The following is a 26,593-nucleotide window of genomic DNA, read 5'->3' on the forward strand; positions in this document are numbered from 1 at the left end:
GCTACAAAACTAGGCCAGGTTTATTGCTGCGAACGGGCAAGCGGGGACCGCCTTTGGGGATTAAGGCCACGGACGGCGGTCCTGTGCTTCGATAGGGGGACCGGGACTCGGGAGCTGGGGATCCCCGGCCCAGACTGTGCAAAATGTGCCGGCACAGCCGCGAAGGCTGGCCCTGGGTCTCCAGCCCTCAGCCGAAGAGGAGCGGACTTCCGGCGACTCCACCCGTCAATCCCAGAGGGCGGGGCGGGGCCTCCTGGGTCTAGGGTGCCGGGGCGGAGCCTGAGCAGCCTCGTGAGCGAGCTCAGCGCGCTTCGCAGGGGTTGTACTCGGTCTCTCCCGAGGACACCTGGGAGATGCGCCGCGAGGACCGCCACAGCTTCCGCGCGAACTGGCTGCTGCGCACCTGGTCGGGGTGGCAGGGACGTGGGATGAGCTAGGTGGTAGGCCCCCCGCGGGTTCGAGCCCCCCCCCCCGTCCGGATCCTCACCTCGGAGGGCTGCCCTGCGCCCACCACAATCAGCTTGCCGTCCTCCAGGCCCACCAGCACATGGCTGCGTTCCTTGGTCAGCGCCACACTGCGGATAGGCACCTTCATGGGCAGCGGGGGCGCGGCCGGGAGCAGTCTGGAGCAGGCAGGGGTGTGAAGAATTCGTAACCCCAAGGGGACTTCGCACCAGATGTGGCCTGCTCATCCCGTATACCCCTCCCCCACCCGTCCTCATTTCGAGGGTGGCTAAGTTGAAACCCTCAGACATAAGGGGATTTCCTGCAGGGCAAGAGCGCCCCATGAAGAATGCGGCAAGCTAGAATGTCCCCACAGATGTGTACAGTGTGTGGGTCCACGGGGGTACCCCCCCTTCTCTGCCATGAATTCATATGAGGTGGTGCTCACTTGTTCAGGTGGAGGATGTGCAGGGTGCACTGGGCAGTGCCGAGCAAAACAAAGTCCTCTGTCACCGCCAGGGCTGTAGGGTGCTCTGCCAGGGGCAGCGAAGCTCGCAACTTCCCATTCACTGAGTACAAGTGTAAGGCATGGGTGACCTGGAGGAAGACAGGCATGTCAGCAACCAGCCCCCATTCCAACTGCCCCGCTGCCTGCCAGGCACCCCTTCCCCTGACCTGGGCTCCAGGGCGTTCCCACGTGGAGCTCTGGACCACAATCTGCCCCTCAGGCCCCAGGCCCAGGTGGGACACAGGTCCAGGCAGTGCAGCCCCTGGAGGCCGTAGTGCTGCCACAAACTGGCCCCGGCGTACAGTATGTATGATCACAGTTCCATCCTGTGGAAGGGTAGTTTAGGATGCTGGGCAGGGTGTTCTGGGGTACAGGGCGGTACCCAGCACACCCAGCCTCCCCTGGGCACACGTGTACACGCACCTCAGACCCAGACACAGCCATGTCAAGCTCCGTGCTGATGGCCACACAGCTCACTGCAGCCTCGTGCCCGTATAGGACCTGCACGGGCTTTGGTGCCAGCCCTGCTGATAGACCACCCTGTGGGAACCAGGGCTGGCTTAGGACTGGGCCCAGATGAGAAGGCTGAGGGTCAGGAAGGAGAAGGCCATGTCCAAGGCCAGAGAGCCCCAGCCTGGCTCACAGTGGTGGAGGGCAAGGGCCACCAGGGCAGATGGGCTGCAGGCCTGGGCTTCTGGTCCCCACAGGGCTGCCCACCAGGCACACCTGCTGTAGGAGCCGCCACACCATGCACGTGGTGTCCCGGGAGCCCGAGATGAGGTAGATGCCACAGGTGTCCAGTGCAAGGCAGGTCACTACATCTGCACAGGGCGGGGAGGACGCAGGCAGGACACTGTCATCACAGCTCTGACTGGCCTCAGAACCCACCCTGCACCTGCATGGCTCATTCTCCCCAGCAGCAAGGCTGCTCATACCAAGGTGGCGGCTGAGCTGGTTCAACAGCTTGCCACGGGGTAATGCAGTCACCCGCAGGCTGCCATCCCAGTGGCCACCGCTGAAGAGCAGCTTTCCGTCAGGGGCCACCGCCAAAGCTTGCCCACTCACACCACTGCCTGGCACCCATGGGCCACTCAGCAGTCTCTGCATCCTGACCCAAAGAAGGAGAAGTAGCTGAAGCCAGGCCACAGAGCGGAAACCCAGGCCCTGGGAGATCCTGGCCAGACCCCTCCCCTGGTGCTGGGGGACATCCTTCTTGGGTGGGGAGGTGCCTCACAGTGTGAGCATTTACAGCCCACCCCGCCCCGCCCCATCCCTGTGTCCTACTTGGGGTTGCCTATGGTGGGGTCTTTGCTGAAGCTGAAGTAGTTGTTTATGTTTCGGTCATAGGGCAACCAGTTGTGGGTGCCTAGCAGCCCGTTGGCACTCACAGTCACCTGCAGGCAGAGGGGGGAACCGGTGGGTTTGGGGCAGAGCTAGAGAGTGGAGGTGGGGTCCTTGGCCAGTGCACCTACCAACAGGTCTGGGGAGCCCTGGGTGATGAAGGAGTGGGGCTGTTGGTGGGGGACCAGGGCCAGCACAAGGGGCATGCCATCACTGACCACCTGTGGGGGAAAAGCACAAGCTGGGAGAAGAGGAAAGAGCAGGGCTGGGAGGGCCAAGCCAGCAGCCTGCTTCCTGGGGCACCATCCCTTCCTCTGGCCTCCACCACTAGACATGCCAGACTCAGTGATGCAGGAGCAGAGGCCCCTCCAAGAAACAGGCCCGAGAGTCGGGGGACGTGCAGGAGGGCATCTCAGAGTGAGCGCGAGGCCGGGATGGACACACAAGGTCCTTCCAGAGCATCAAGCTTGGCCTCAGCCTTGATTTTCCCACCCCGCTGCCCCACGTCCCCTCTCCCCTAGGAAGAGGGGAGTCGAAAAACATCAGACCCCAGGGCACCGTTTCCGGGAGCAGGCAGGGAGGCGTCCAAGGCCACATCCCCTCCGTCCTCACCTCCCGAAGACCTGAGAGACTCTGTGGTGAGTCTACAGCTCGTCCTGGCCCTCAAGAAGGCGGATTTCCCTCCTGCCTCCATATTCCTCCCGTGTCCAGTGCATAGTCCAAGGTGCCTCTCAATCAGTGCGCTTGACTCAGCATTCCCACGTGCTGGGTAGGGACAGCGGGACTCACCCCACTTCACTCAATGGATGCCAAGGCCTCGGCCGCCTCACCTCTGCAAAGAAGGCCTTGAGCTGGTCCAGGTGCTGGAAGAGGCTGGGGGAGTTAGTGTCCAGACGGGCCAGGCGCTGGGCGGCTTCCTCTGCCAACAGCCGGGGTGGGTGTGGCTCCTGCAGACACGTGGCCAGTCAGCACCGGGGCCTGGGCACCGTGACCACCGCCCCCCAAGCTAAGCTGGCCCCACCTTCAGCAGCTGGCAGGGAGTCTGCCCGAAGTTGCTGATGATGCCCTCCAGGGCCTTGCGTTCGCGCTCATCTGCCACGTGGTCCAGGTCCACGGCCCCTGTGAGGGAGAATGGCGAGGACTCCCCCTGTGGCCTCTCTGCCCCCAGCATCTACACCCCAGCCCCCGCGAGTGTGCAGCGCATGCCCACCCTCATAGGTGCAGTAGTAGAAGACATTGAGGGCCTCCTCCGCCGCTGGCCCCCGCTGCTTGTAGCCGAAGATGAGGTCGATCCACTCGTGCAGGTGGGCAGACACGTGCTCTGACTCCTGGGGGCGTGAGGGGGCCACCAGTCCAGGGACAGTGGAAGCCCCTTGCCATGACCCCTGCCCTGGCCCCCCGCCGGTCTGTGAGTGGTCACCTCCTCACCAGAGCCCTGCGGTGCTGCTGGATGAAGTCCTCGGGAGAGCTTGCCCATGGGGGCAGCACCACATTGCCCACCTTCTCATTGGTCAGCTGCAGGCAGCCCAGGTCGAAGCCTAGCAGAGAGCCAGGTCGGCAGTGTCCCCTGGTGCATCCTCACCACCCCAGGTTCCTCACCCCCATGGTAGCCAGTGTTCCCCATGCTACCATTCTGGTTCTCCAGGAAGTCCGGGAAGTAGAAGAACTCGGGGATGAGTTCCTTCACGTCGGCCGGGCTCTCCAGGCGCGCCTGCCAGGCTGCGGCCACCGAGTGGAACTGCCGATCGGAGCAGTCGAAGCTGGTGGAGGGTGGGCCACAGGCCAAGGTGAAGAGATGGGGGGAGCAGGACGGGGTGGGGGGGAGGGGAGGGGCAGGGCCAGGCCCCCTCCCTGCCCGCAGCCCTGGCGCACCGGCCACTCTGCAGCTGGACATGCAGGGAGGTAAAGGGCTCCACTCGGATGAGGTAGTGCATGACGCCCGCTGCGTTGGAGTAGTGGGTGCCATAGTGGAATTTGTCGATCGTGCCCGCCGGGTCCTCGAAGCTCTCATACCTGGGGCCGTGGGTGGGGGAATCAGGAGCAGCCTCCTCCCCTCGCCATCCCCACCCCGCTGAGCCCTCCCTGCCCACATGCTCACTTCTCCCGCACGAGCTGGGCATGCTTGGGGTTCACCACACCGATGGGTTTGGACAGGTCCCGGAAGACAGCCGGGTTGCTGAGGTCCAGGGTTGGGGACACGTAGTCCTGTAAGACCCAGGGGAACTGGCCACCCACCCAGGGAAGGGGCACATGAGGGTCCTGCCTGCCCAGATGGGCACAGAGCCTGCTCACGGGGAGGGGAGGGGAGACGGCAGTGGAGAGCAGGAGCCAGGCCCAGGCTGGGTGGGACTGAGGGTGGCAGGGAACAGCGCCAAGGCTTCGGGCACAGCTAGTTAGGACCCCACTCAGTGAGCCCCCAGGGAGCACACGCCGAGCAGGCTGGCGGAGGCAGGCAGGGCCCTCACCACAGGGTACTGAGACAGGTCATTGTAGGTCCGTCCCGCAATGGTATTGAGCTGCATCAAGTACTCAAAGTTGGAAATCTCCCGCTGGACCCATTTCTGGGGAGCAAAGGCAGGTGGGAGGTGAGCTGGTGGCTGTTCAGCATCCCCTGACTCTCGGGACGCCGATGTCACCCGGGTTCTCACCTGGGTGAGGCCTGAGGCGCGCAGCATCTCCTGAGGGGAGCGGCTGCTCAGGTAGCCCTGGGCGGGCGGCCGCAGGCGCAGGAGCCAGGAGTACACCTGGTTGCGGACCTGAGTGTGGGGGACTGGAGTGCGGGGCTGGGCCCGGGGCGCCTGGGAGGGAGAGGAGGCAGCGGTCCCTGTGCCCCGGCATGGGAAGTTGAGGAAGTAGTTGGACTGATCGATGAAGAAGAGCTCGAGTGCTGAGCGGCGCAGGTTGAAGCGCCGCAGGTGGACCTCGCGCAGCTGGGCCAGAGGGCGCCGGAAGTCATGGCCGATGCCTGCAGGAGCCACAGCAGGCGCAGGAGTTGCTTGCCTGAGCCCCAGCCCGGCCTCCGCGGGTCCCTGCCGTGCCGTGCACCCCAACCCCCAGGACGCACCCTCCTCCGTTTCCACACGCTCGGCACTGCCGTCATAGAAGTAGACATGCTGTGTGGTGACCTCCAGCAAGCCCGGGACCACGGCCACCACCGTCACCAGCTGGCACTCAGCCGACAGCACCAGCTTCTCGCGCTGCTCGTCCAGCTCTGCCGCCTCCATCCTGGGGGCCAGCACCCACCTCAGCTAAGGCTCTGGCAGCCCTTGCTGGCCACCCCAAGGCCACCAAGTCCTGAGGTCTACACACTTGTGCCACCCACACCTGTAACCCCAGCACTCTGGGAGGCTGAGGCAGGGGATCATGAGTTCAAGCCCAGCCTGGGCAGCCTAGTGACTTAGTGAGACCCTGTCTCAGAATAGAAAGGGCTTCTGATGCAATTCAGTCCAAAGGCCCTGGGTTCAATACCCCGTACTGCTAACTAAGTAAAATAAAGAGCAGTTATCAACCCTGTCACCTGCGTGACTCTCCCAGGTACCCCAGAAAGGACCTGGACTCCAGGAGCCAGTCCCTCAGCAGGTGTTTGCATGCAGGAGGAGGCCCTGCCTGCCACCCTGTCGGATCCCAAGGGCTGAGGGCCAGCTCCCAGCCCTGCCACTCACGGGGTCTCCAGCCCAGCCAGCTCATCCTCCTCCAGCTCGTCTTCCTGCTGCTCCGTGGGCCGGGTGCTGACTTTGGCCTCTTTGGTCATGGCCAGAGGCAGCGAGGCCTCTTCGGTGGGTGCCAAGGGGACCTCCCCTGCAAGAGGGCAAGGGCGGTCAGCCTGAGAGGCAGAACAGACACACCGACCAGTGGACCCAACCAGGCACCCTCTCTCACCCAGATTGTCACGCAGGGCACTGGCCTCCAGATGAGGGTCAAAGTGATGGTTAGGTACCAGCTTCAGACGCATGCGTGAGTATGTCTCAGCGCTGGACAGCTTCCAGTGGGGGGTTGGGGGGTCCCTGCAGATGGGTCCCCGGTGGTGGTCACAGGTAGGCAGAGAGCTGGAGACCCCTCTTCCTCCCAGGCCTTATACCAAAGGTAATGCAGGCTGCTCCCTTACCGCCGAGCCCTACCCCTGCCCACCTTAGCGCCCAGGCCCCACAGGGACTGGAGAGCTGGCGCCACAGGGCCCCCCAGTGCAGCAGGGCCACCGAGTGCTGGGCAGCCTGCTGCTTCAGCGCCGCAGCATAGCGCAGGCCCTCCAGGCGCGCCCGCCGCTGGGCCGGCTCCAGCACTAGCTCCTGCGGGAGAGGAAGGGGGCTGGTCAGTCCCAGCGGGCTGCTTCTGGCCCTGTGCCCACCACCCTGGGCCACGCACCTGAAAGGCCTGGCGACTGTGTGTGCGCTCCCGCTGGCGCCGCTGCCCACTGCTCATAAGCATGTCATAGCAGGTGTTCCAGAAGCCTGACATGAGGTCGTGGCTCTTGGCATACGTGTCCATCTCGAACTGCGACATGGTGGGCTGTACCTGTGGGACCAGTGGGGACAGCAGACTGGTCACGGGCACACGCTCCCACCAAGTCCTGCTCCTCTCCCTCCGTCCCCACTCCCACACACCTGCTTGTCAATGAACTGCCGCCATTCGGGGGTGGCACAGAAGGCCTGGAAGTCCTCGAAGAAGGTGGGGCTGCCGTTGGTGGGCGGCAGGGAGGGCAGCCCCCACTGCAGCCCCAGCGGCTCGTAGGCGCGGTCCAGCAGTGTGCGCACCAGTGGCACCAGCCATGAGCAGCGCTCTGAGGCGGTGGCTGTGGCCGCGGCCAGGGGCTGTGCACCCTCGGGGGCCCCCTCTTCCTGGGAGGCCAAGAGCGCCCGGCCAAGGGCAGCTTCCAGCTTGGAGAGCACGTAGCAGGCCTCCTCGCGGCCGGTGGGTACCGCCGTCTGCAGCAGCATGTGCAGCTTCACGTAGGCCTGGGCGTGCAGCTGTGGGTGGACATGGCCCAGGGATGGTGGTGGTGAGGGTGCACCAGGCGCTCCTCGTACCTGCCGCCCCTCCCACTCCTGCCTTCATGCTCACCTGCGGGTCCTCCAGCAGGATGTAGCCGAGCACAAGGCGCAGGCCAACCTGTGCCATCTCCCGGAGCTCGGCTGTGCTGTTGGCCAGGTGCGGCCAGGCTCCCAGGCGATCCAGCAGGCTGCACACACCTTCAAAGAGCTGCCGTGCGTGTGCACACGCACACACACACACACACACACACACACACAAAGCATGTTCTTGACAGATGTCACCACCCCAGGAAGCCCAAGCATCCACGGGGAGTGGGCAAGGTCGGGTCTGTGCACGGGGCATGGCCTGCATGCACGGTGCACCTCCCCTCCCAGTGCACGAACCTTCTCGCTCCACAGCTCCTGGTTCCCGTGGCCCTCGGCACACAGGAAGTCCTGCAGCAGCCGGAGCAACCACAGCACCTGCTGGGTGAGGCTGGCCAGCGCCCCGGGGGCGGCCTCCTTGATGTCGGCCAGTGCAGACTCCAGCATCATCTCCAGCAGGCTGCGGGGGTCGAGTAAGGGAAGCGGGTGTTTCCCTGTCTGCCGCCCTTTCCCCGGCTCCCGAAAGCCCCACAGCCTCCAGAGCTGCCCTCACACCTGCGCTTGATGCAGTCAGGGGGGCGCACCAGGGTGGCCGAGGCGCCCAGCTGGGTGAGCACCGAGAAGACCTGGCCACGCTCCCGCCAGGCAGCCTCGTCGCTCCCCTCCACGCCCCTCCACGTCACCGAGAACAGCACATTGGTGAGAAGGTTGCACAGCTCCTCCTCCGGAGTTTGCTGTGGGCGCAGGAGGGGGATGTGGCGGCGGGCTGGGAAGCGGGGATCGGGCTGACCCCCACCCTGGCCCCACTGAGCACCCCTTGCCCGCCATGGGTAGGGATGACAGAAAATTCAGCTAACAACCAGCCTGCAACCCAGGGCCTGCAAGAACGGTTTGGGGTCACCAGTCTGAATTAAAGGAGAAAGTTGGGAAGTTTTTCTTTTAGTTTTGTGAGACAGGGTCTCACTACGTAGTTCAGGATGGCCTTGAACTCACTCTGTAGCCCTGGCTGGCCTCAAACTTACAGCGAGCCTCCTGCCTCAGCCTCCTGAGTGCTGGGATTACAGGTGTGTGCCACCACGCCTGGCTCCTACAAGCTCTCTCGAGGACCCCCCAAAGCCTGGCTGGTGTCCCCCACCTGGCTCAACATGACTGCCCAGTTCCAGGGCACCCTGCAGGTACTGCTACCAGGGGGCAGCACCCGGCCCTACTGCAGCCTCAGCTGTGGTGTCAGATACGGCCACACCTTCAAAGTGGCCTCACTGCCAGCCCGGGCACCTGCACCTCCTCACCTGAGGGTTGCTCGTGTTGGAGGCGTTGTCCCCGCTCACAGTGGGGAGGCTGCCATCTTCCAGCACATTGGAGAGACTGGAGCTGTGTCGGCCAGGGGCAGCCGGGAAAGGCCGTGGCCCGTCGAGGGGGGAAGGGGTGCCAGGCTGGCTGGCCGGGGTCAGGGTGCCACTGCTGCTGCCGCTGACGGCCGTGGTCCCTGAGCCCATGCTGGCCCGTTCCAGGACCAGGTCAAAGGGTGTGCAGAACGGGGAGAGAGCTTGGTAAAAGGCATCAGGGTCGGGACCGGGGCTGTCTGAGGGCAGGAAGACGTCAGAAAGGTCCACCGGGGACTCAGTGGATGAGGGGGGCAGGCCTGGCTCGGGGGAGGTGGGCAGCTCTGGGGCCAAGGGTGGGGCACCACTGGCTGCCACAGCCTCCAGGACATACAGCCGGGTCAGCACATCCTGCCAGCCAGCCTGCCGGGCCAGCAGCCGCACGACGTCTGGCTGTCGGTAGATGAGGTGGAAGAGCTGCAGGCCAGGACACAGCCGTGAGGGGCCACCCAGCTGCCTGCCGAGCCCCGCCCCAAGCCCTCCTCTCTCACTCACCTGGCGGCAGATGTCCAGGCGCACGCTGAGGTCAGTCTGGAGGGACAGCTGCACCACAGCCAGCAGGTCTGAGATGTTCAGGCCATCTAGGGGACAGGCAGAGGAAACCTGAGGGGCTGGCCCTTGCAGGGAGGGCTGGGATGTGAGCCCTCGTCACCCAGCCAGGCCGTACCTGCCCCCAGGAGCAGCCTGTACAGGCCCTGGCAGAGCTGAGGGGAGACAGTCCCCTCGGGCAGGCAGGCAGCGAGGCCCAGAAAGCCACTGTCTCGCAGGCGGAGCCGCTGGCGGCTGCGCTCAGGCAGCCCCTCGTTCTGCTGCAGTCTGAGTAGGATCTGTGGGGGCCGTGGGGTTGGTGTCATTACGGGCAAGGACTTAGTCTAGGACAAGGAGTCACTGCACGGGAGTGTGGCCCCAGGAGAGGCCCACGAAGGCGGTATCACCCGCAGGCCCATGGCTGCCCTGGGATGCCAAGGGTGTACCTTACAAACTCGGTCTGGCAGCAGGGGAAGGGACCCTGGCCGCACCAGCAGGGCCAGCAGCACCTCAAGGTTCCCAGGCTCCAGCAGGGACACAGCCAGGAAGTCCTGTGCCGAGGAGGCCTGGAGCAGGCCCAGCAGCAGGTCCAGCACGCCCACCACCTGCAGACGTGAGATCGCTCACCACCTGGTCCTTGTACCTCTCCCCCAGACCTCACCCTCGCCCACCTCCAGTCTACCTGGCTGTCATCACCCATAGCTGCCAAGAAACTCAGCAGGACCTGCAGGTCCTCAGGAGAAGAGCTCCGCACCAGGAACTCCCGAGCCAGGCCCAGGAGGGAGGTCTGCACGGTGCGCAGGTCGTCCACCACCAGGGGGCGCTCCCGCTGTGGGCTGGCAGGGGACGGAGCGCGAGATTAGCCAGGCTGGTGGGGAGCGGGGGCCAGGGCCGCTGCCCAAACGTCCCGCGTCCCACTAGCCTCACCCGTAGTGGGTACGCAGGGAGTCAAGGATGAACTGGACCCCGTACTTCCTCCGCAGCTTCTGTCGGTGCTCTCGGATGATGCTGGACATGTACTGGATGTGGCCTGAGGGGGAACCCACAGAGCACCCTCAGCTCCTCGGGCCTAGCCACACCGCCAGGGCTCCCAGGTCGGGGTCACCCCTCTCCCCCCACACCTACCGAGACGCACAGCAAAGTCGCTGAGGGTCCAGAGGTGGAAGTTGAGGAGCAGGTGCTGGTACAGCAGGTACAGGAGGGGCCCCCTGCTCTCCGAGGCTACCTGCTCTATCAGCAGCTGGGCGGACATGAGCACGTTCATGTCCATGCCCCAGCTGGGCACCTGCAGCAGGAGGAGGAGCGGGCCGAGATGTCAGGCTCTGCCCACCTAATGTCCCAGCCACAAATGACACAGCGGACAGATGCAGATGTGACCATCTCTATACCCCTCGGCGGCTCCTGCCATCGCTAAGGGCCAGGTGCCACCTGCTTTGGGGCTCCGCTGCCCTTGCCTGGCTGCCCTTTCCCAGGACCCCGGCTGCCCTCAAATGCCCCCCACAGGGGGTTCCGCCTTTCGATCCCCTGGTTCAGATATAGTCTCCCACCCCGCCCGCCCCACCAGGCCGTACCTTGCGCAGCAGGGCCCCAACGATGGCGGGCCCCTGGCACTGCACCAGGCTCTCCTGGTTCCCAGTGTGGCCCTGCAGGAAGTTCCGCAGCATCAGCAGAAAGGCAGCCACCGCGTTCTTCTCCATCCGCTCCTCTGCCGCCCACCGGAAAGGGGACAGAGTTGGCTTAAGGGCTTGGCGGTGGCCACGAGGCCTGGAGCACTCCAAACCCGCATCATGCCCGGATTCTGTCCCTCGACCCAGGCCCTGGGACACTCACCGGAAGACCTGCCCAGAGGGAGGAGCAGGCCCTGGGTGTTGTGGCCGGAGGTCAGCTCAGGCCCCACGAGATCATGTGCTTCAGCTGGCCCTGCCTCGGCCTCTTGCGGCTGTGCAGCCACTCGATCCAGCAGGGGCAGCAGGGCACCCATGCCCCCCACACAGTTCACCACATCCTGGGGGAGGTGTGGTGGTGAGAGGTGGCCCCACCCTGTGTCCTGCCCTGCGGTGTCCCTGGTCAGGGGGCCCAGATCCAGGAAATCTTGGCCATCTTATTTGTTTGTTTGTTTTTTTGAGACAGGCTCTCACTATATAGCCCAGGCTGGTCTTGAACTCAGAGGGATCCTCGTGCTTCAGCCTCCCAAGTGTTGGGATCACAGCTGCGCCCTCCCTCCCGTGGCTGAAGCTTGGCTCTTTTGAGCAGGGGCCCTTGCAGGACCCAGCCTCACTCACACCCAGGTCGCACACTCAGGCCTGCCACGCGCACCTTCACATCCCATGTCTCCACCCTGTGTCCTGTCAGGCGGCCGTCCAGCGTGTGGCTGGGGGACAGGTCCAGGCAGATGTTGTTCTTACAGGCCTGGGGAAGGGGGGGTGAGCAGGTGGCAAGGCTTGGGCAGAGGAAGGGGTGGCGGGCTGTGTGGGAGCCAGCGCAGCCCCCCTCTGGCCCCAGATACCTGCGGGGAGTAATGGAGGAGCAGCTTGACTCCCAGATCGTGCAGTTCGCCCTCGGGCTTGAAGGGCGCTGGCTCATTGGGCCCTGGGGAGGTTCGAGGGCTTCAGATCTCCTGATAGGGGTGCTCTGGCCACACCCTGTCCCCAGCCAGACCTGAGGACAGAGTCCTAGCAACTCCCTCTAAGCCCTGGACACCTGGTGCCTCCCCATGGCCCCTCGGCAAACACAGTCCCTGGTCCTGGGACAGTGGCACAGCCACAGGGCCGGGCACAGGGGGCTACGTACCCAGGGCACACAGCGTCCGCAAGGCGGCGGCCTGCACAGCCTCGTGGAAGATGGCCACAGTCCCCAGCTCACCCTCCAGGGACGTGGGGCTGCCCCACCGCATGTCCTGGGTGCCTGCAAGCGTGGAGCTGATGCTGCCCTCCTGCAGGGGGGTCACCAGCCCGGACCCCCAGCCCAGCCCTGTGGAGGCCGGGACCGACTGGGAGCGCGTGAGGGAGGGGTACGTGTGGGCCAGGGCCGTAGGGACGGGTGGCTCGGGCAGCCCCAGGGTGGTGGTCGTTGTACGGTGCCCAGCAGAGCCGATGCAGCAGGAGGAGAAAGGCTGCGGGGCCGGAGTTGGGGACTGGTCAGCTCACAGAAAAGCCTGAGGCACCACTTACATCCGCTTCTTCCTGGGGACCCCCATGGCCGCACAGACCCCAGAGGCTGAATTTTTTCGAGACAGGGTCCCACTGTGTGGCCCAGGATGACCTCGAACTCGAGGTGATCCCCCTGCCTCCGCCTCTCGGGTGCTGGGATTGCAGGCATGCACCACCATGCCTCCCTGGCTTTTCTAGAGGCTGAATTCCCAGGCCCAGGGTGGGAGGGGAGGACATGCAGGACCTCCAGGCCCTACCTCACCCCGAGTGCTCCAAGGCCCCCCGCCGACCCCAGGGCTCCCCAACCCCAGCCTGACACACCTCACTGAGGCAGGGGCAGCGCAGGGGCGCCGTCTTGACCAGATGGCCGTCTTTGTAGACGTGGAGCAGGTTCTGGCTAAAGGGCCGGCGCCCAGGCACGTGGACAATGGCCACACAGTGCTGGAAGAGGAGCCGGGACATGAGGTTGGATTTGGGACTTGGCCTGCCCCCTGCCCCATGCACACACACGCATGCACACACCCACTGGGCCATGATGGACGGAGGCCAAGGCTCACCCAGGCAGAGTCGGCGAAGGACACCTCAGGCAGGCTCATGGTCAGGTACTCCTTCCGTGTGCACACAGCCACCACCAGGGTCCCCGCTGCCGTGAAGAAAGCCTCGAACCCCAAGCCGCTGCTGGAGAAGAAGCTGGGGACGGGCAAGCTGGTTATGCCCACTTCCTCCTGCTCCCTGTGGCAGTGGCTCCCCGATCCCCCGAGCCACCCACCTGTACAGCTGCTTTCTCTGGAGTGGCCGGGCAGGTACTGGGGCTGGCGCTGGGTCCGTGGGGTGCAGACAGAGCCAGGCATGGAAGGAGAAGCCGGGTCCTGGCCATCGCTGCACAGGTGGCACCATGATGCCCGCCATGCTGGGCGTGAGGTCAAAGTAGCGCAGAGCACGTGTGGGACCCTGGTGCCGGGCCATGCCCGACAGTGCTCGGATGACTGCGCCCGCATGACGAGCCCTCTCGGCCTCAGCTCCGTCCAAGTCCAGCCAGGACGGGGGGCGCAGCAGGCGACGCAACTCCAAGGGTCTCAGGGACACTCGGCCCAATGCCTGCAGCAAGGCCAGCAGCTGCTCCTGGCACCGGGCCCCCAGGCCACTCCCCGTGTTGAGCGTCTCCAGCAGGGACCCCACCAGGCCTGCCTGCACACAGGTGGCCCGGCTGGCAGCACAGCTGTCACACAGCCACCGGAGGCGCTGTGCCAGGAAGAGCCGCAGCTCAGCGGTGGGCAATGCGGGCAGCCACTGCATCAGCACCAGCACTGGCTGCTCGTTGCGGATTGGTGGAGGCGGGCACATGCTGTGGTCACCCTCCACAGCCTGTAGGGGAGACACTGTGATAATCCCCAGCCAATGGTGGCATCCTGCCCATGGCAGGACTTCCTGTCGTGGTTTACTTGCCTCCAGCATGGGAAAGCAACACGCACCACCCCTCTGCTCACAGTCAGAGGTATGTGGGGATCGTGACCTCTGACAATAATCCTCCAGCCCTGCCTGCCTCTGAGCCTCAGCGTACAGCCTGGGTTGGCTGAGCCCCCAGCAGCAAATTGTTAGGATGATCCCACAGTACAGAACCCTCACCCCAGGGACCCCCGACGGTGTGGCTGGGCCACGGGTCACACTGTGTACAGGCCACCGGCAGCACAGCCCTGCTGGGTGGTGACCTCCCGCTCCCAGGTGACCCTGACCCCAAGACCTGCCCTCACCATGTTGAGCAGCTCCTGCAACAGCCTGTGGGTGGGCGGCCCGTGGCTCTGCAGGACCTCCTGGAGTTGCAGGTAGCCGATGCGTTCCTTGAACACCTCCTACGGGGGGGAGCATGGTGTGGAGCCCCTGAGCTCGCAGGCCGCCCTGGGGCATGAAGAGACCCTGGAGGGCATCTTTTGAGGCTCCCTTGCCTGGCTCTGCCTCTGGGGTGAGAGGTACCAGAGGGATGGAGCCCTGGTCCCCCTTGGGAGGCTGCAGATGGGACCTGCCCTGACCCTGGGTACCCTGCTCCCAGCACAGACTGACGACCACACCTGCCCAGGGTGCCCCACTGTGCCCCAAGGCCAGGGCGGGCACCTCCCCAGCTCCCTCGTTCTGCCCCAGGAGGCAGGGTTCTTGTGGGCCACTGAACGCTGCCTCGAGCCCCTCCAAGGCCAGGCCCAGGTGTCCTCACCTTGGCTGACGGGGAGCCGCTCATGATGCAGGTCAGCACGCGGACCACATGCACGGCGATGGCATCTGTGTCCTGGTCCAGGACCTTGGGGAGAGGCGGGTGCAGGCTGTCACAGCTGGCAGCGCACTGCACCCCATGCTGGGGGACCTGGCAGGTGCTGGATCAGCAGGCCTGTCTGGGTACCAGGCCCTCTACTTGTCCCAACTGCTGTGACACGACCCTGTCCCCAGACCCTCTGTGAGCAGCTTGGCCAGACAAAGGCCTGGGAGGAAGCCGAGGCCACTCAGGGGACAGATCCATGGTGGACACTCACACGGCACCCCTACACGTGCAAGCAGCCAGCAGGTGCCCATCCATCACCCACATGATCGACAGCAGGTGGGGGTGGGACAATCAACCACAGGATGTTGCAACCAGAAGAACCTTCGAGCCTCTCTGTCCTACCGTGCCCCTGCCCTGAGACCCAGGTGGGGACACTGGCTCAGCCTGGCTGGATCTGACAGCCAGGGGCATGCTGCTTGCTCCCTGCCCTGCCCCAGGTAGGGGAAGACAGGGATATAGAGCCAGCATCAGTAGGCCCTAAGTCTGATTTCAGTGCTGTAGGGCCTTTTAGTCCCAGCTCTGGCTAGCTCCCCTGTGTGGCTCAGGCAACCCTTTTCCCCTCTCCAGGCCTCAGTTTCTTTGTCGATAAAAATAAAAGGAAAGGGGGCTGGGGGGGATTTAGCTCAGTGGTTCCGCCACCTGCCTTGCAAGTGCAAGGTCCCAAAGTTTGATCCCCAGTATCAAAAAAAAAGAAAGAAAAAAAAAGGACGCACAGGCTCTCAGCAAATGACCACAGCACAGTGGACACAGGGCTGCCTGATGAGACAAAGCCAGGGTTGGGGCTTCCTAGAGCTCCACACAGGTGAGACAGCACAGGCTGAAGCTCAGGGAGCACCCAGGCACCTGCTAAGGGTGGGTAGGAGATGCCCTGCCGGGGACCCCTGCCTCCACCAGCGACAAGAGTGGAGTCCCTCCATATCAGGTCTTCTGAGTCCCCTTTTGAGAAATGGGGTGGGTGGCTGAGTTTCGAAGGTTCCTTCCAGTGTTTGGCATAGCCACACCCCAGCACCCAATTTTGATACCAGGCGTGCGATGGACCACTTCCCGCCCAGCTCTAGGAAGGACTTGGGAGGTGGGCGAGACAGCACAGGGTACCCACCCCACTGCCAGGCATCTCACCCCCATGCCAGAGTGCAGAAAGGGCTCCAAGAAGGAGCCTGGGGGCAGTGCCCAGGGAGGGGGTGCCTGAGCCGGGCAGCCCCGGGGTGGTACCTTCTGGACATCGGGCTCAGTCAGTAACCGGGTAGCCAGGTCACTGTCCCCCTCAGGGGGCGCCCGGGCCTGCAGGTACAGCTGTTGGGGAGGGGAGCACAGGGTAGAGGGGGCAAAGAAGAGGAGGGAGATGGGAGAGGTGGGGTTAGAGCAGGACCAGGGGAGCTGCCAGGGCTCTGCCCCAGAGGGAAGTGGCACCCTGAGTCCCAGGCATAGTGCCCCAGCCAGGCACTGGGAGTGGGGCTGAGCCCCCTGCTCTGCTCAGAGGAGGGGCCGGCAGCTCCTTCCTCCCACAATGCTGCCCTGCTGTGGGCTCAGAGCCATCCAGAGCCGTGCTTAGGCCCAGGGGACAAGCTGTGCCCATGCCCCAGACCTCCCCAAAACAGACCATGGCCACATCTGCTTGGCAGCAGCTTGCCACCTCCACCCCAGCCTGAGCCCTGCCCACCTTGCTGTTCTGGATGAGGCGAATGAGGTGCTCGAAGCAGTTGTTGCTGAGGAAGGTGGCCTGCAGCACAGGCCGGTCCTCACAGGCCAGCATCAAGGGGATGGCGTCTGTGAGAGGCTGAAGGTCAGGCTCACCGAGCCCGGCAGCAGCATCAGCAGCCTTGCCCCTTCCTCTCTGACGTCCACCCGAACAGTACCCACCGAGCATGCTGACCCGCAGGGCGACCAGGGCCTCCTTGGGGCCCGAGCTAGGACTAGCCGGCCAGTCGGCGTTGAGGACACGGAAGTAGCCCTCCAGCAGAGTGCGGAGCTCGGGCCCGCGGGGCGGTGTGCGGCTGGCATGCAGCACGTGGACAGCACCCACCAGGGCCTCCAGCGCCAGCGGCACGAGGCGGGCGTCCTGGGCTGGCCGGCGGCCCCAGTCCCGCACCACGCCCAGCAGGCCCTGCACGGAGCTGGCACTCACCGCCATCTGCCCATTCTCCTGCAGATCGGCGGAGCAGGGGAGAGAAGGGGGCTCAGTGGGAGACCCAGGCCCAGGCCCACCAGCTCGCCTTCCCCGCCTACCTTTCCTCCCGCGAGGACAGCACCGAAGAGGTGGATGAGCCGCAGCAGCAGCACCGGGGGCAGGCGGTCAGCATCCCATAAGGTGTCTGCAAGCAGAGGGCACAGGACAGGGTCACCAAAGCTGCAGGGCCGGGGCCAGCAGACTGCCCAGGAAGTGGTGTCCTGGTGCGGGATGTGGAGTGGGAGCTGGACCAATAAGAGACCCCACCTGAGGAAGAGTACTCACTCCACCCTCGGCTCCATGGCTCCATGCTTGGGGGACATGGACAGGGACGCAGGGCCCTGCACTCAGACCCTAGCCAGCTCCCCAGTTCTTAGGCCCCAAAGTGGGGGGCTGCAGGATGAGCACATCCCCCACCACTTCCCCACAGTGACCCAGGGTTTAGTTTCTCAGATGCAAATCTCCCCCTCCCTCTGCCTGGTGACAGCGTGGTTCAAACCCTGCTGGGGTTCCCTGCTGTGTCAACTGTCCAGATGCCCTCCCCACTCCCACCTGGAGCCCCGGCTGGGGACTTCTAGGGGCTTTCACAGCCTCGTTTGTGGGAGGCCCACCTGGCCCTGCCCCAGTAAAGCTCGACAGGATGCCTGGCCGGGGCCTGAGACCCGGAGAGCAGAAGGGACCAGCGAGGGGTCACATGTGGGAGGTGTGGGTGTGACTCAGGTGGGAAGGGGAAGGCCCCCCGGGGACAGGGCTTTTGAAGGGAGAGGACCCTGTGGGCAGACCCTGTGGTGGGGCAGCAACAGCATCCTAAAGGAGGGGACAGGAGAAAGGCTGGGTGGGCAGGACTGAATCCTGCAGGGCTTGGGGGTTGGCCACCTCCAGGGGATTCACTGGGGGGCACCAAGTCTCCTCTGTTTCAAGAGGGCCCACAGCTGGGCATGGTGGTGCATGCCTGTAATTTCAGCACTTTGGGGGGCTAAGGGAGGGGACTGTAAATTCCCAGCCCAGCCCAGCCAACTAAGCAATTTAGTGAAATCTTGTCTCAAAATAAAAATAAGCCAGATGGGCCAGGGATTTAGCTCAGTGGTTCTGGCAAGCACAAGGTCCAGACTTCGATCCCCAGTACGAAAAAAACCCCAAACAAACAAAAAAACAAAAAGCCAGGTGTTGTGGCACACCCCTGTAATCCCAGCACTTGGGAGGCAGAGACAGGAGGGTTGCCATGAGTTTGAGGCCAGCCTGTCTCACCCCCCCCCAAAGGGTGGGGGTGGAGGGTGGGGATGTAGCTCGGTGGGAAGGCCCTGGGCTCAATTTCCAGTAGAAAAACAAAACAAAACAGTGCTCAGGGGGAAACTGAGGCAGGTTGCTCCCCAGGGAGCCTCCTCTCCTGGAGTTGCTGAACTTTACTTCAGACCGGGCGGGCAGCTCCCTATACTTCACTGAGGCACTGTGCACCCCAAAGGCCACCACCTTCCCGCACCCTGCCCACCCTGAACCCCTCAAGGCCTGGCCACTCTTCTCCAGAGCAAAGAGAGGGACCCCGGGAAGGGGGTGGCTGGGCAAAACCACTGAGCTATATCCCCGGCTGGGGAGTTTTCTGACATCAGAGAGGAGGACCAGGAAGGCGGGATGGGGCATCCAGGGTGCAGGTCAACACCCCACTTCAGTCCAGCCCAGGAAAAAAGTTACTTTGCCCAGCGTGTCCTTTCTCTCCTCTGCCCCTGAACTTCTACTCGGCCTCTGGAACCCCGCAACACCATGACTCCCCTAGGCCTGGCCGCAGCCACCAAGCAGTTGCTGTTCGGCTAAGGGTCCGGGAACTGCGAGGAGACAGCCTGGCCTTGGGGGCGGGGCCAGGCGGGGCGGGGCAGGGCCAGGGGGCGGGGCCTGACCTTGGAAGAAGGCGCTGAAATCGCGGGGCAAAGGAGCGGGAGGGAACTTGTACTTGCTCTTCTCCTTGGAGCTGATGTCCTCCCTGGGGTAGGGATAGGTGGGGATGAGGCGAGGCTCTGGGATCCATACGCCTGGATCGCCCCCCTCGTCCACCCTCCTCCAGCCAGCGCCAGGGCCCAGGTGTGCACAGCAAAGCCCCGGCACCCGCAATTGCCACCCCCACTTCTCCGCAGCGGCCCCCTCTGGGTTCCCTGCCTGAGGCTGGGTCTCACCCACTGTGCTGGCGCCGCCAGGTCTGGTAGGGGTCAAAGAGGCCCTCACAGAGGAGCAGGGCATGGAGGGCCACGCTCTCCAGCTGGGCCCCCTGGTCCTCCCGGGGTGGGGGGTGTCCTTTCAGCTGTGGGTGCGGGCAGAGGTCGAGGAGGAGGACGGGTCAGCCCTGCCATGGCCATAGCTGCTGCCTGCCTCTGCCGCCCCACGAGAGTGCCCCTCACCTCGGCCACCAGCCCGGTCAGCAGCGACAGCACCCGGGGCAGCAGCACCTGGCCCCAGCCGGCCTCCACGTTCTCCAGGTTCCTGAGGCCATGAGTGATGGGGAAGGGAGGTCACACTCACGCGCCACGCCCCCTTCCCATGACCCTGCCCGCGTGGGGGGGACACCAGGGGGCACCTGCACAGGACGATGAAGAGTTTGAGCAGCAGCAGAGCCTGCCCCAGGTCCCTGTGGTCCAGCTGCTCGGCCAGCACGTGCAGGGCATCCAGGGGGAGCAGCGGGACTTCCGCACCCGCCTCCTCCGGCCTGCAGGAAGGGAGCAGCGTCACTGGGGGCTTGCCGGGACCCTGCACTGGGCCTCCTGCTCCTGCACAGCGAGCCTCACCTTCGTGGCTCCAGGGAGGACAGCGAGATGCTCTTCTCAAAGGTACCCACAAAGGCCTTCAGCCACTGCTGCAGGTAACCCAGGTCCTTCTGCAGGGGATGGGGTGAAGGGGTGCAGAGAGCAGGGGAGGGACAGGGTGTGGACAGGTGGAGAGGAACGGAGGGGGACACGGGAGGGACAGGGGTCACCGCAGAGCAGAGGGGGTGGAGCCAGCGAGGGAGGACCGGAAGTTGGAAGGTCAGCCTCTGCGGACCCCTCTCCCAGGACCCCATGCAGCTCCTAGCCCCACCCCCAAATCCTCCGGAATCCACAGGCCTGACACAGGCAGGGGAGGGGCAGAAGTGGGGTGTGGCTGAGGGTCACACTGGCGCTGGGGCTGAACCAGGTCTCCAGGGCACCGGCTGCCGCCCACTCGAAGTTGTGGCCTGTGTCTCGCCTGCTTCCTTCTCCCAGCTCTGCAGCCACCGCCTCTGGGAAACCCTCCTGGACCGGGGGTCCTCAGACAGTGTGCACTGTTGGTCAGGCACCCCGGGCACACGCACACCCCAACACTTACGGGCCAGCATCCCTCAGAGGCCCCACCTTGCCCTGGAACCTCCACACACCCTCGCTCGTTACCTGGACCCCAGGCCCCAGAGCAGGCTCCATGGGCAAGGGGGCCGCGGGGAGCCTGGGTCTGGGCGCCACCAGGGAAACTTTGGTGTGAACGGGAAACGTCTCCTCCTGCCCGCCCTACGGGGGCAGGAAGCGCAGAGTCACGGTGGGGGAGGGGGGCGGCTTCCTCCCTGCAGACCGCAGGGATGTGGGGGGGCCGGGCACCCCGGCCCAGCGAGAGAGGCTTCGAGGGACCTGCCAGGCGCCAGGGGTGCGGCCTGGGGCACCTCGGGGCCGCCCTGCCCTGCCCTGGGTGGGGCCTGTGGGCCAGAGACCAGTTTTACAGGCTGGGCTGAATGCAGACAGCAGCCTCCTTTCTCGGAGCCAGAGGTGGGCCACGGACAGGACAGGAGAGGATGAGGAGGCCTGCACATCACAGTCACCACCTAGCGGGCCTGAGGCTGCTCCAGGCCTGGACCTCTGACCCGCCTCTGGGTGGATGGCCCCCTCCCACAGGCCAGGCCCACAAACTCCCGAGGCACCCTGAAATGGCTATGCAGCCCAGGCTGGCCTCGAACCCACAGCAATCCTCCTGACTCAGCTTCCCAGAGATATCCCTGCAATAACAGCAGTGCACCACTCCTCCCGGCCAAGCCCAGGATCACTCCTGGCTGCGAACCAGCCAGCCCATGCTGACCACAGGTCCCCTGAGACCTGTCTGCCTTCAAAAATGTCCCCTCTTTGGAAAAAGGAACGCTTCTCCACTGTTGGTGGGAGCGCAGACTGGTGCAACCACTGTGCAAATCAGGGTGGAGATTCCTCAAAGAACTAAAACTAGAGGTTCCATTTGACCCAGCTATTCCCCTTCTTGGTACCTTCCCAAAAGAATTAAAAGCATTGGGCTGGGGATTTAGCTCAGTGGTTTTGCCACCTGCTGCACAAGCGCAAGAACCCAAGTTTGATCCGTGGTACCAAAAAAAGCCCAAAAAACCCAAAAAGAATTAAAAGCATCACACCACAGGGATATATGTGCACCCATGTTTATAGCGGCACAGTTTGTAATAGCTAAAGCTTAGAAACAGCCCAAATGCCCATCAACTGACAAACGGATAAAGATGTGGGGTTTTTTTTAATACAATGGAGTACTACTCTGCCATAAAGAAGGATGAGCATTAGGCATTTATAGCTAAATGGATGGACCTTGAGACTATACTCTTTTGTTTGTTTGCTTTTTTGGTACTAGGGATCGAACTCGGGTCCTTGTGCTTGCGCAGCAGGCGGCGAAACCACTGAGCTAAATCCCTCGCCCAAGACTATACTCTTAAGTGAAATAAATCAGACACACATGTTTAAATTCTCTGATGTGAGAAACCAAAAGTGGAAATAAGAACTAAAATGCATAATAGATATTGGGAAATGGGAAGAAAATGTTCAAATGAGAAGGGGAGTAAGGCGGAGGGAGAAAGGAAGGAATGGACAAGAAAAACAGTGAAAATAGAAGGAAAAAATGGAAACAAAGCTTCTGTACATAGGGAGGGGAGGGGCTTGAGGGAAAAAGGCAGGATGTACCATGCACAGGTGCAAATTCCCTACGATGAGTGTTATCCTTATGTATGCCTAAAATGTACCAATAAATGTTTTGCTATCTAAAAAAAGTCCCCTCTTCTACCCCAAACCACCCCCAGTGAAGCTGGGCATCTTTCACCCAAAATGAGGGGCCCTTTTGTGCACAGGAGTTCTGCTGCGTCTGAAAAGCCCACAAGGGACCAAGCCCTCGCCTCCTGCCTGGGTCAGAGGCTCACGGCTGAGCCAGCCATGCGCCCCCACTGCCGCGACTCCTGCCCTTCACAGCCATCACCCGGCTGGGCCTCCCCAGCCTGGGCTCCCTCATCCACTCAGAAAGCTCACACGGGACCGAGCCTGTGGCCGCCCAGGCCTGTGGCTTCCAGCGGGCAAGGCCTGGGCTTTGTGCAGCGGCCTCCTGGGGTCTGCAGGGGGTGTGGGGCCTCTGAAGTGGCTCCCAGGCCCTGCTGGGGTGAGGAAGGCCGGTGTCCCTGGGGATGAGCACCGGTGGCCAGTCCTACAGGGACTCGACCTGTGCTGCCGGCCCTGAAGACTCGGAGTGCTCGAGCTGAGGGGCTCCCAGGGCTCGGTGGACAGGGCTGCCCCTCTGCTGGAACTCAGGTAACCCAGAGACCCTTGCCCATGGCTGGAGCAGGGGAAGAGGCGCTGTCTGCCACTGGGATGGGGACCACAGAGCACCGCTCCTCCAGACCCTGCTTGACCTGCTCCAACCCAGCACACAGGCCCTCCAGGAGACATCAGTCACCACCCTGGCACGACTCTTTTCCTTTTTTGTTTTTTGAGACAGGGTCTCTCTACCTAGCTCAGGCTGGCCTTGAACTCACCATAGCCCAGGCTGCCCTCAAACTTGTGGAGATCCTCCTGCCTCAGCCTTCTGAGTGCTGAGATTACAGGTGTGCCCCACCATGCCCGGCTTTGACAAGCTTCATCTTTAGATCAAACCCAGCCTTCCCCACATCTGAGGCACTGCATGGGTAGGTGCCCCTCACCTCTAGCCTCAGCACTCCAAACCTAAGTGCCCCAGGTTATCTATCACTCACTGTTCCCACCCTTATGGGCCCAAGTGTGCTTTGCTTTCTGAGCTTCGCCCTGGCAGGGTACTTGGGGGGCCAGCACCTTCCCAAGCCCACCCTGTCTGGTGCCCCAGAAGGTGGGGTTGCTAAAGAGGGTGAAGGCAGGGCCAAGGCTGGCTCATTGGCAAGCAAGGTCAAGCCTGTTTGTAGCCCCTGGGAGGAGCTCAGAACAGGTACGGAGAGTCAACCAATCACAGCTCAACAGTCAGAGCACCCCATCTCCGGGGACCGAAGGGCGGAAATGGGACAGGCGTGGTGGGTCTGCTGAGGACAGCCTCTCGGGCCTAGCATCGGGCGCAGGAGGGCAGTGTCAGGCCAAGGTGGCTCCGGCTACCTCACAAGGACTGCGGGCCAGGCTGGAGGACCTCGGGCCATGGGATGGAGCAGGGAGACTGGAAGTTAGACAGAGGGGGCAACTCAGGGACAACTGAGGACAGTAGTCAGGTAAGTGCCGGGGTGGCTGGGCCAGTCTCTGGCCCCTTGTGGAGAAGAGATGTTGAAAGGGGTGGACCTTCAGCTCCCTGTGATACCCATCTGGGTATCCCCTTAACCATCCCCTTTTCCTATCACTATGGAAACTGGGAATCTCCTTCCAGGGTCCCCATAGTAACTGACCCTGTTTCCATGGGGATGCCACACCTCCATCAGCTCCCCAGTTGCCATAACAACCCCAGAGCTTCCCAGCTCCTCCCTCGGCCCCCAGCTCAGTGCTAATGGCCCCAACACCTCAGTTCCTCTCTCTTGGCAATAGAGGCCGGCTGGAGAAACCCCAGTTGCCCCTTTGAGCAACCTCCCTTTATTTCAAGATGGTAGAGTGAGGTTCAGGAAGGAACAGGGCCCAGCTCAGATCCTGGAGAGGGCAGAGGGCCTGGCAGAGCTTGTGGGTCAGGGGTAAGGGACAGGCCAGAGGGATGAGCAGGATAAGGTCAGCTCCAGTCCCGGCCTGATCTTCTCAGTGGCACGGCTGGGGGACTCCCATGGGCCCGCACCTGAAACCTGCCGCCCCCCCCCGCCGCATTTTGCTGGGAAATACCAGGGCTTCAGCCTGAAATGGGGCTGCTCACTTGCATGCTGATTTGCATGGGCGTTTGTAGGCTGCCCAAGTGCCCTCCTGCCAGGTGCTGTTCCAGCCCCCTTGCCCCTCCCACCACCCTTCTAGCTCTCCCTGAGGAAGCCCTGTTGGTTTCAGAGCTCTCTGTCTTTTTTCTTTTTTGGAGGGCTGGGGATAGGACCCAGGGCCTTGCACATGCTAGGCAAGTGCTGCACCCCAGTCCCCAGAGTCCTTTCGATGGCCCCCACCCATCCACAGGGCCTGCTCCCATTTCCCACTGCCATGTGCTTGCTCTTGCTGTTCCTGTCCCCTCACCTCCTCCGGGATGGCTTCCTGGATTGCTCACTGCTGCAGGGCCTAGCTCCTGTCCAGTGATTCAGCGAATACCTGAGGGTCAAGGGGCGGGGGAGCAAGCTCGGGGAGGACTAAAGTAGCCCTAGCACAGCTCCCGCAGAGGGACAGCCAGTGGGGTCCCACCCGAGGCTTCCACCCCCAGACTAAGCCTCCTCTGGCTAAGGAACTGTTCTCATGATCTCGTTTGGACCTTGCCTTGGTTTCCCCACCAGGGCTCTTGGTGGACCTTCACTCCCAGTCTCCTCCCTCAGGGCAGCAGGGCAGACCAGGGGTCTGTAAGGAAGAGGAAGGGCAGGAAGGGGGCGGCCCCCCACCTCACCCAGACTCAAACTGGGGAAACAGGTTTGCCAGCTGAGGTCAGCTCTCAGAGCGCAGGGAGGGGCGCAGGTGTGGCTGGCTGGGTGGCGCTGAGCCCCTGGGGGCGAGGGTCTCTCAATACCATCAGTTCGCCTGCCGTTCCTTCCCCAGGCCGGCACCAAGGGGCGGGACAGCGCCTGGGAGCCCGAAGGAAGGCAGCGGGAGGCTGCCAGGCTTCCTCTCCCGCTGGTGGTGGCCACGGCGCCCCTCCCGGCTCCGGCTCCGGGTTGCTCTCACATCCTGGATTTGTTTGCCCCGCCCCAGGCTGCCCCCTGCCTGCCTGCCCTGCCTTCCAAGGTTACCAGCAGACAGCCTGTGCCCCAGAACGGCCCTGGGAGGTGAGCGGCTGGGGAGCTCTGGGTGGGGGGCAGATAAGACGGACAAGGAAGCCAGCAGTCCAGCCTCAGGAGCACCATCATTAACAGCTCTTACACGCATCACCCGCTCGGGCCCTCTTCACCTGGCCACAGATGGGGAAACTGAGGACCAGGAAGCTGCCCCAGGCCACAGGGCAATCGAGGGAGGAGGCCAGCGATAGATTTCCCTCCAGACCCTTTGCTCCCTCACCAGGGCCAGCCCTTGGAGAGGAGACAGCCCAGGGCCAGGGGACCCAATGGGGCCAGGGGAGCCGGAGCAGCCACAGTGGCCGCTCTTCTCTTAAGTCCAGGCGAACCCTGAGGTCAGGGCCATGCCGGTTTTGCCCGCCGGGAAGTAGAGGCGCACAGCCCTCGGTGTGGGTCCCACCAGAAGGGGTCTTCCGAAGGCACTGCCCTCTGCTGCGGGCCTGGGCCTCTCACAACCAGAGCCCCCACCCAACCGGCGGCCCCGGGATCACAGGTCTGGCACGAACTTCCTCCGGTGACACGACGCTGGGGAGCACAATGATCCCTTGTGCCCGGGGCACACCTGAGCCAGGAGCTCATGCCAGGCAGGTGCAGGGAGGGAGGGGTCACCGCCTGGATCCCTTCCCGCAGCCAGCAGAGGAAAGCGCGAGAAGGCGTGTGACAGAGGGGGGGGCACCAGGTCGGATCACTGCCCTCACCCTCCGAGGCCACCCTCGGTAGCCCCCGAAAGAGGGGTGGCAGCTCCTCAGGAAAGGCCTCTTGGCTTCCGCCTGGCCCCCCACCCCGCCCCACTCCACCCCACCCCAGAACACGGCGGGTGGGAGGAGCCAGTCACCAACTTCTGGGGGCGTGTGTGGGACTCGAGTCCGCCCCGCAGCAGTAGCGCACCTCCCTGCCCCGCGGGGTGGGGGGACCCCGGCCACCTCGGCCCCTCAGCCACGACCACCCCACCCGCTGCGCCCACATGCAGACCGCGTCCCCGGCCTCAGTGTCCCCGGCTGTACAGGGTCAGGGTCCGGCCGGCACAACTCCAGGCGGGCGGGACCCGTGCGAAGGGTGGGCACGCACGTGTGCGCAGGGCCGGGCACACCAGAAGGCGGGGCGCAGGTGCGGCGGGCGCGCGCGGGGACGCGGGGACACGGCGACGCGGGCTCACCTGCGCGTAGTACAGCAGCCACAGCTCGTAGAGCCGCTCCGAGGCGGCCATGGCCCGACCCGGCTCCGGCCCGGCCGACCGCCACCTGTCGCGGCCTCCTCCTCCGCGCCGGCCTCCAGCTGCCCCCGGCCAGGCCCAGGGGCGGAGCGCGCCGGGGAAGTCCGAGCCCGGTCCCCTGCCTGCCGCCGAGGCCGGTGCTCCGCCTCCTCCTGCCTCGGCCTCCCGCCCCGCCTCCCGGCCCGGCCCGCCGAGAGCGCGCGGGGAGGAGGAGCCGGAGTCACCGGAGCGGATAGAGCGGACCTGAGGGGCAGGCGCCGCCCCGCGGCCCGGGAGACTCCGCCTCTCGGCCTCAGAGCTCCCACGGCTGACACTCACCCCCCCACCCCCCCACCCCCCCACCCCCCCCGTGA

At 64.0% G+C, this 26,593-nt stretch overlaps 2 protein-coding genes across 8 annotated transcripts in view; one reads left to right on the forward strand and one right to left on the reverse strand.

The window, feature by feature from the left end:
• Positions 1-2: 2 nt before the first annotated feature.
• Nbeal2 (neurobeachin like 2) lies at positions 3-26,403 on the reverse strand. Of its 7 annotated transcripts, XM_087187091.1 has the most exons (55): positions 26,184-26,403; positions 20,289-20,402; positions 19,671-19,759; positions 19,463-19,591; positions 19,287-19,368; positions 19,065-19,189; positions 18,792-18,874; positions 16,959-17,044; positions 16,593-16,875; positions 16,393-16,499; positions 15,945-16,025; positions 14,631-14,714; positions 14,176-14,274; positions 13,194-13,789; positions 12,982-13,114; positions 12,746-12,865; positions 12,066-12,387; positions 11,782-11,864; positions 11,592-11,684; positions 11,106-11,280; positions 10,847-10,980; positions 10,401-10,560; positions 10,203-10,305; positions 9,958-10,111; positions 9,722-9,880; positions 9,415-9,574; positions 9,243-9,328; positions 8,655-9,164; positions 7,921-8,099; positions 7,666-7,825; positions 7,352-7,489; positions 6,895-7,257; positions 6,656-6,805; positions 6,422-6,579; positions 6,173-6,297; positions 5,956-6,091; positions 5,358-5,518; positions 4,942-5,258; positions 4,759-4,854; positions 4,392-4,516; positions 4,166-4,306; positions 3,923-4,053; positions 3,722-3,831; positions 3,504-3,621; positions 3,315-3,412; positions 3,124-3,240; positions 2,425-2,514; positions 2,237-2,346; positions 1,888-2,060; positions 1,679-1,773; positions 1,376-1,492; positions 1,120-1,278; positions 893-1,041; positions 488-623; positions 3-403 (listed from the first exon to the last, which is right to left on the reverse strand). In XM_087187091.1, the coding sequence occupies exons 1-55, from the start codon at positions 26,232-26,234 to the stop codon at positions 302-304; spliced, it is 8,355 nt and encodes a 2,784-aa protein (XP_087043217.1). In that variant the 5' UTR covers positions 26,235-26,403; the 3' UTR covers positions 3-301. The 7 variants fall into 7 exon arrangements, 6 of the variants coding, with proteins under 6 accessions (XP_087043217.1, XP_021112606.1, XP_087043218.1 ...); XM_021256947.2 differs by lacking the exon at positions 20,289-20,402; XM_087187092.1 differs by lacking the exon at positions 15,945-16,025.
• Ccdc12 (coiled-coil domain containing 12) overlaps positions 24,749-26,593 on the forward strand; it is a 46,120-nt gene continuing 44,275 nt past the window's right edge. Inside the window, exon 1 of the mRNA XM_004834992.4 lies at positions 24,749-25,021. The gene's annotated coding sequence lies outside the window, so the exon portion shown is untranslated. The remainder of the gene's footprint in view (positions 25,022-26,593) is intronic.

This window comes from Heterocephalus glaber, unplaced genomic scaffold, assembly GCF_053883595.1.
Source record: "Heterocephalus glaber isolate CG9 unplaced genomic scaffold, H.glaber_assembly_v1.0 deba00001504, whole genome shotgun sequence".
NCBI classification, from domain to species: domain Eukaryota; kingdom Metazoa; phylum Chordata; class Mammalia; order Rodentia; family Bathyergidae; genus Heterocephalus; species Heterocephalus glaber.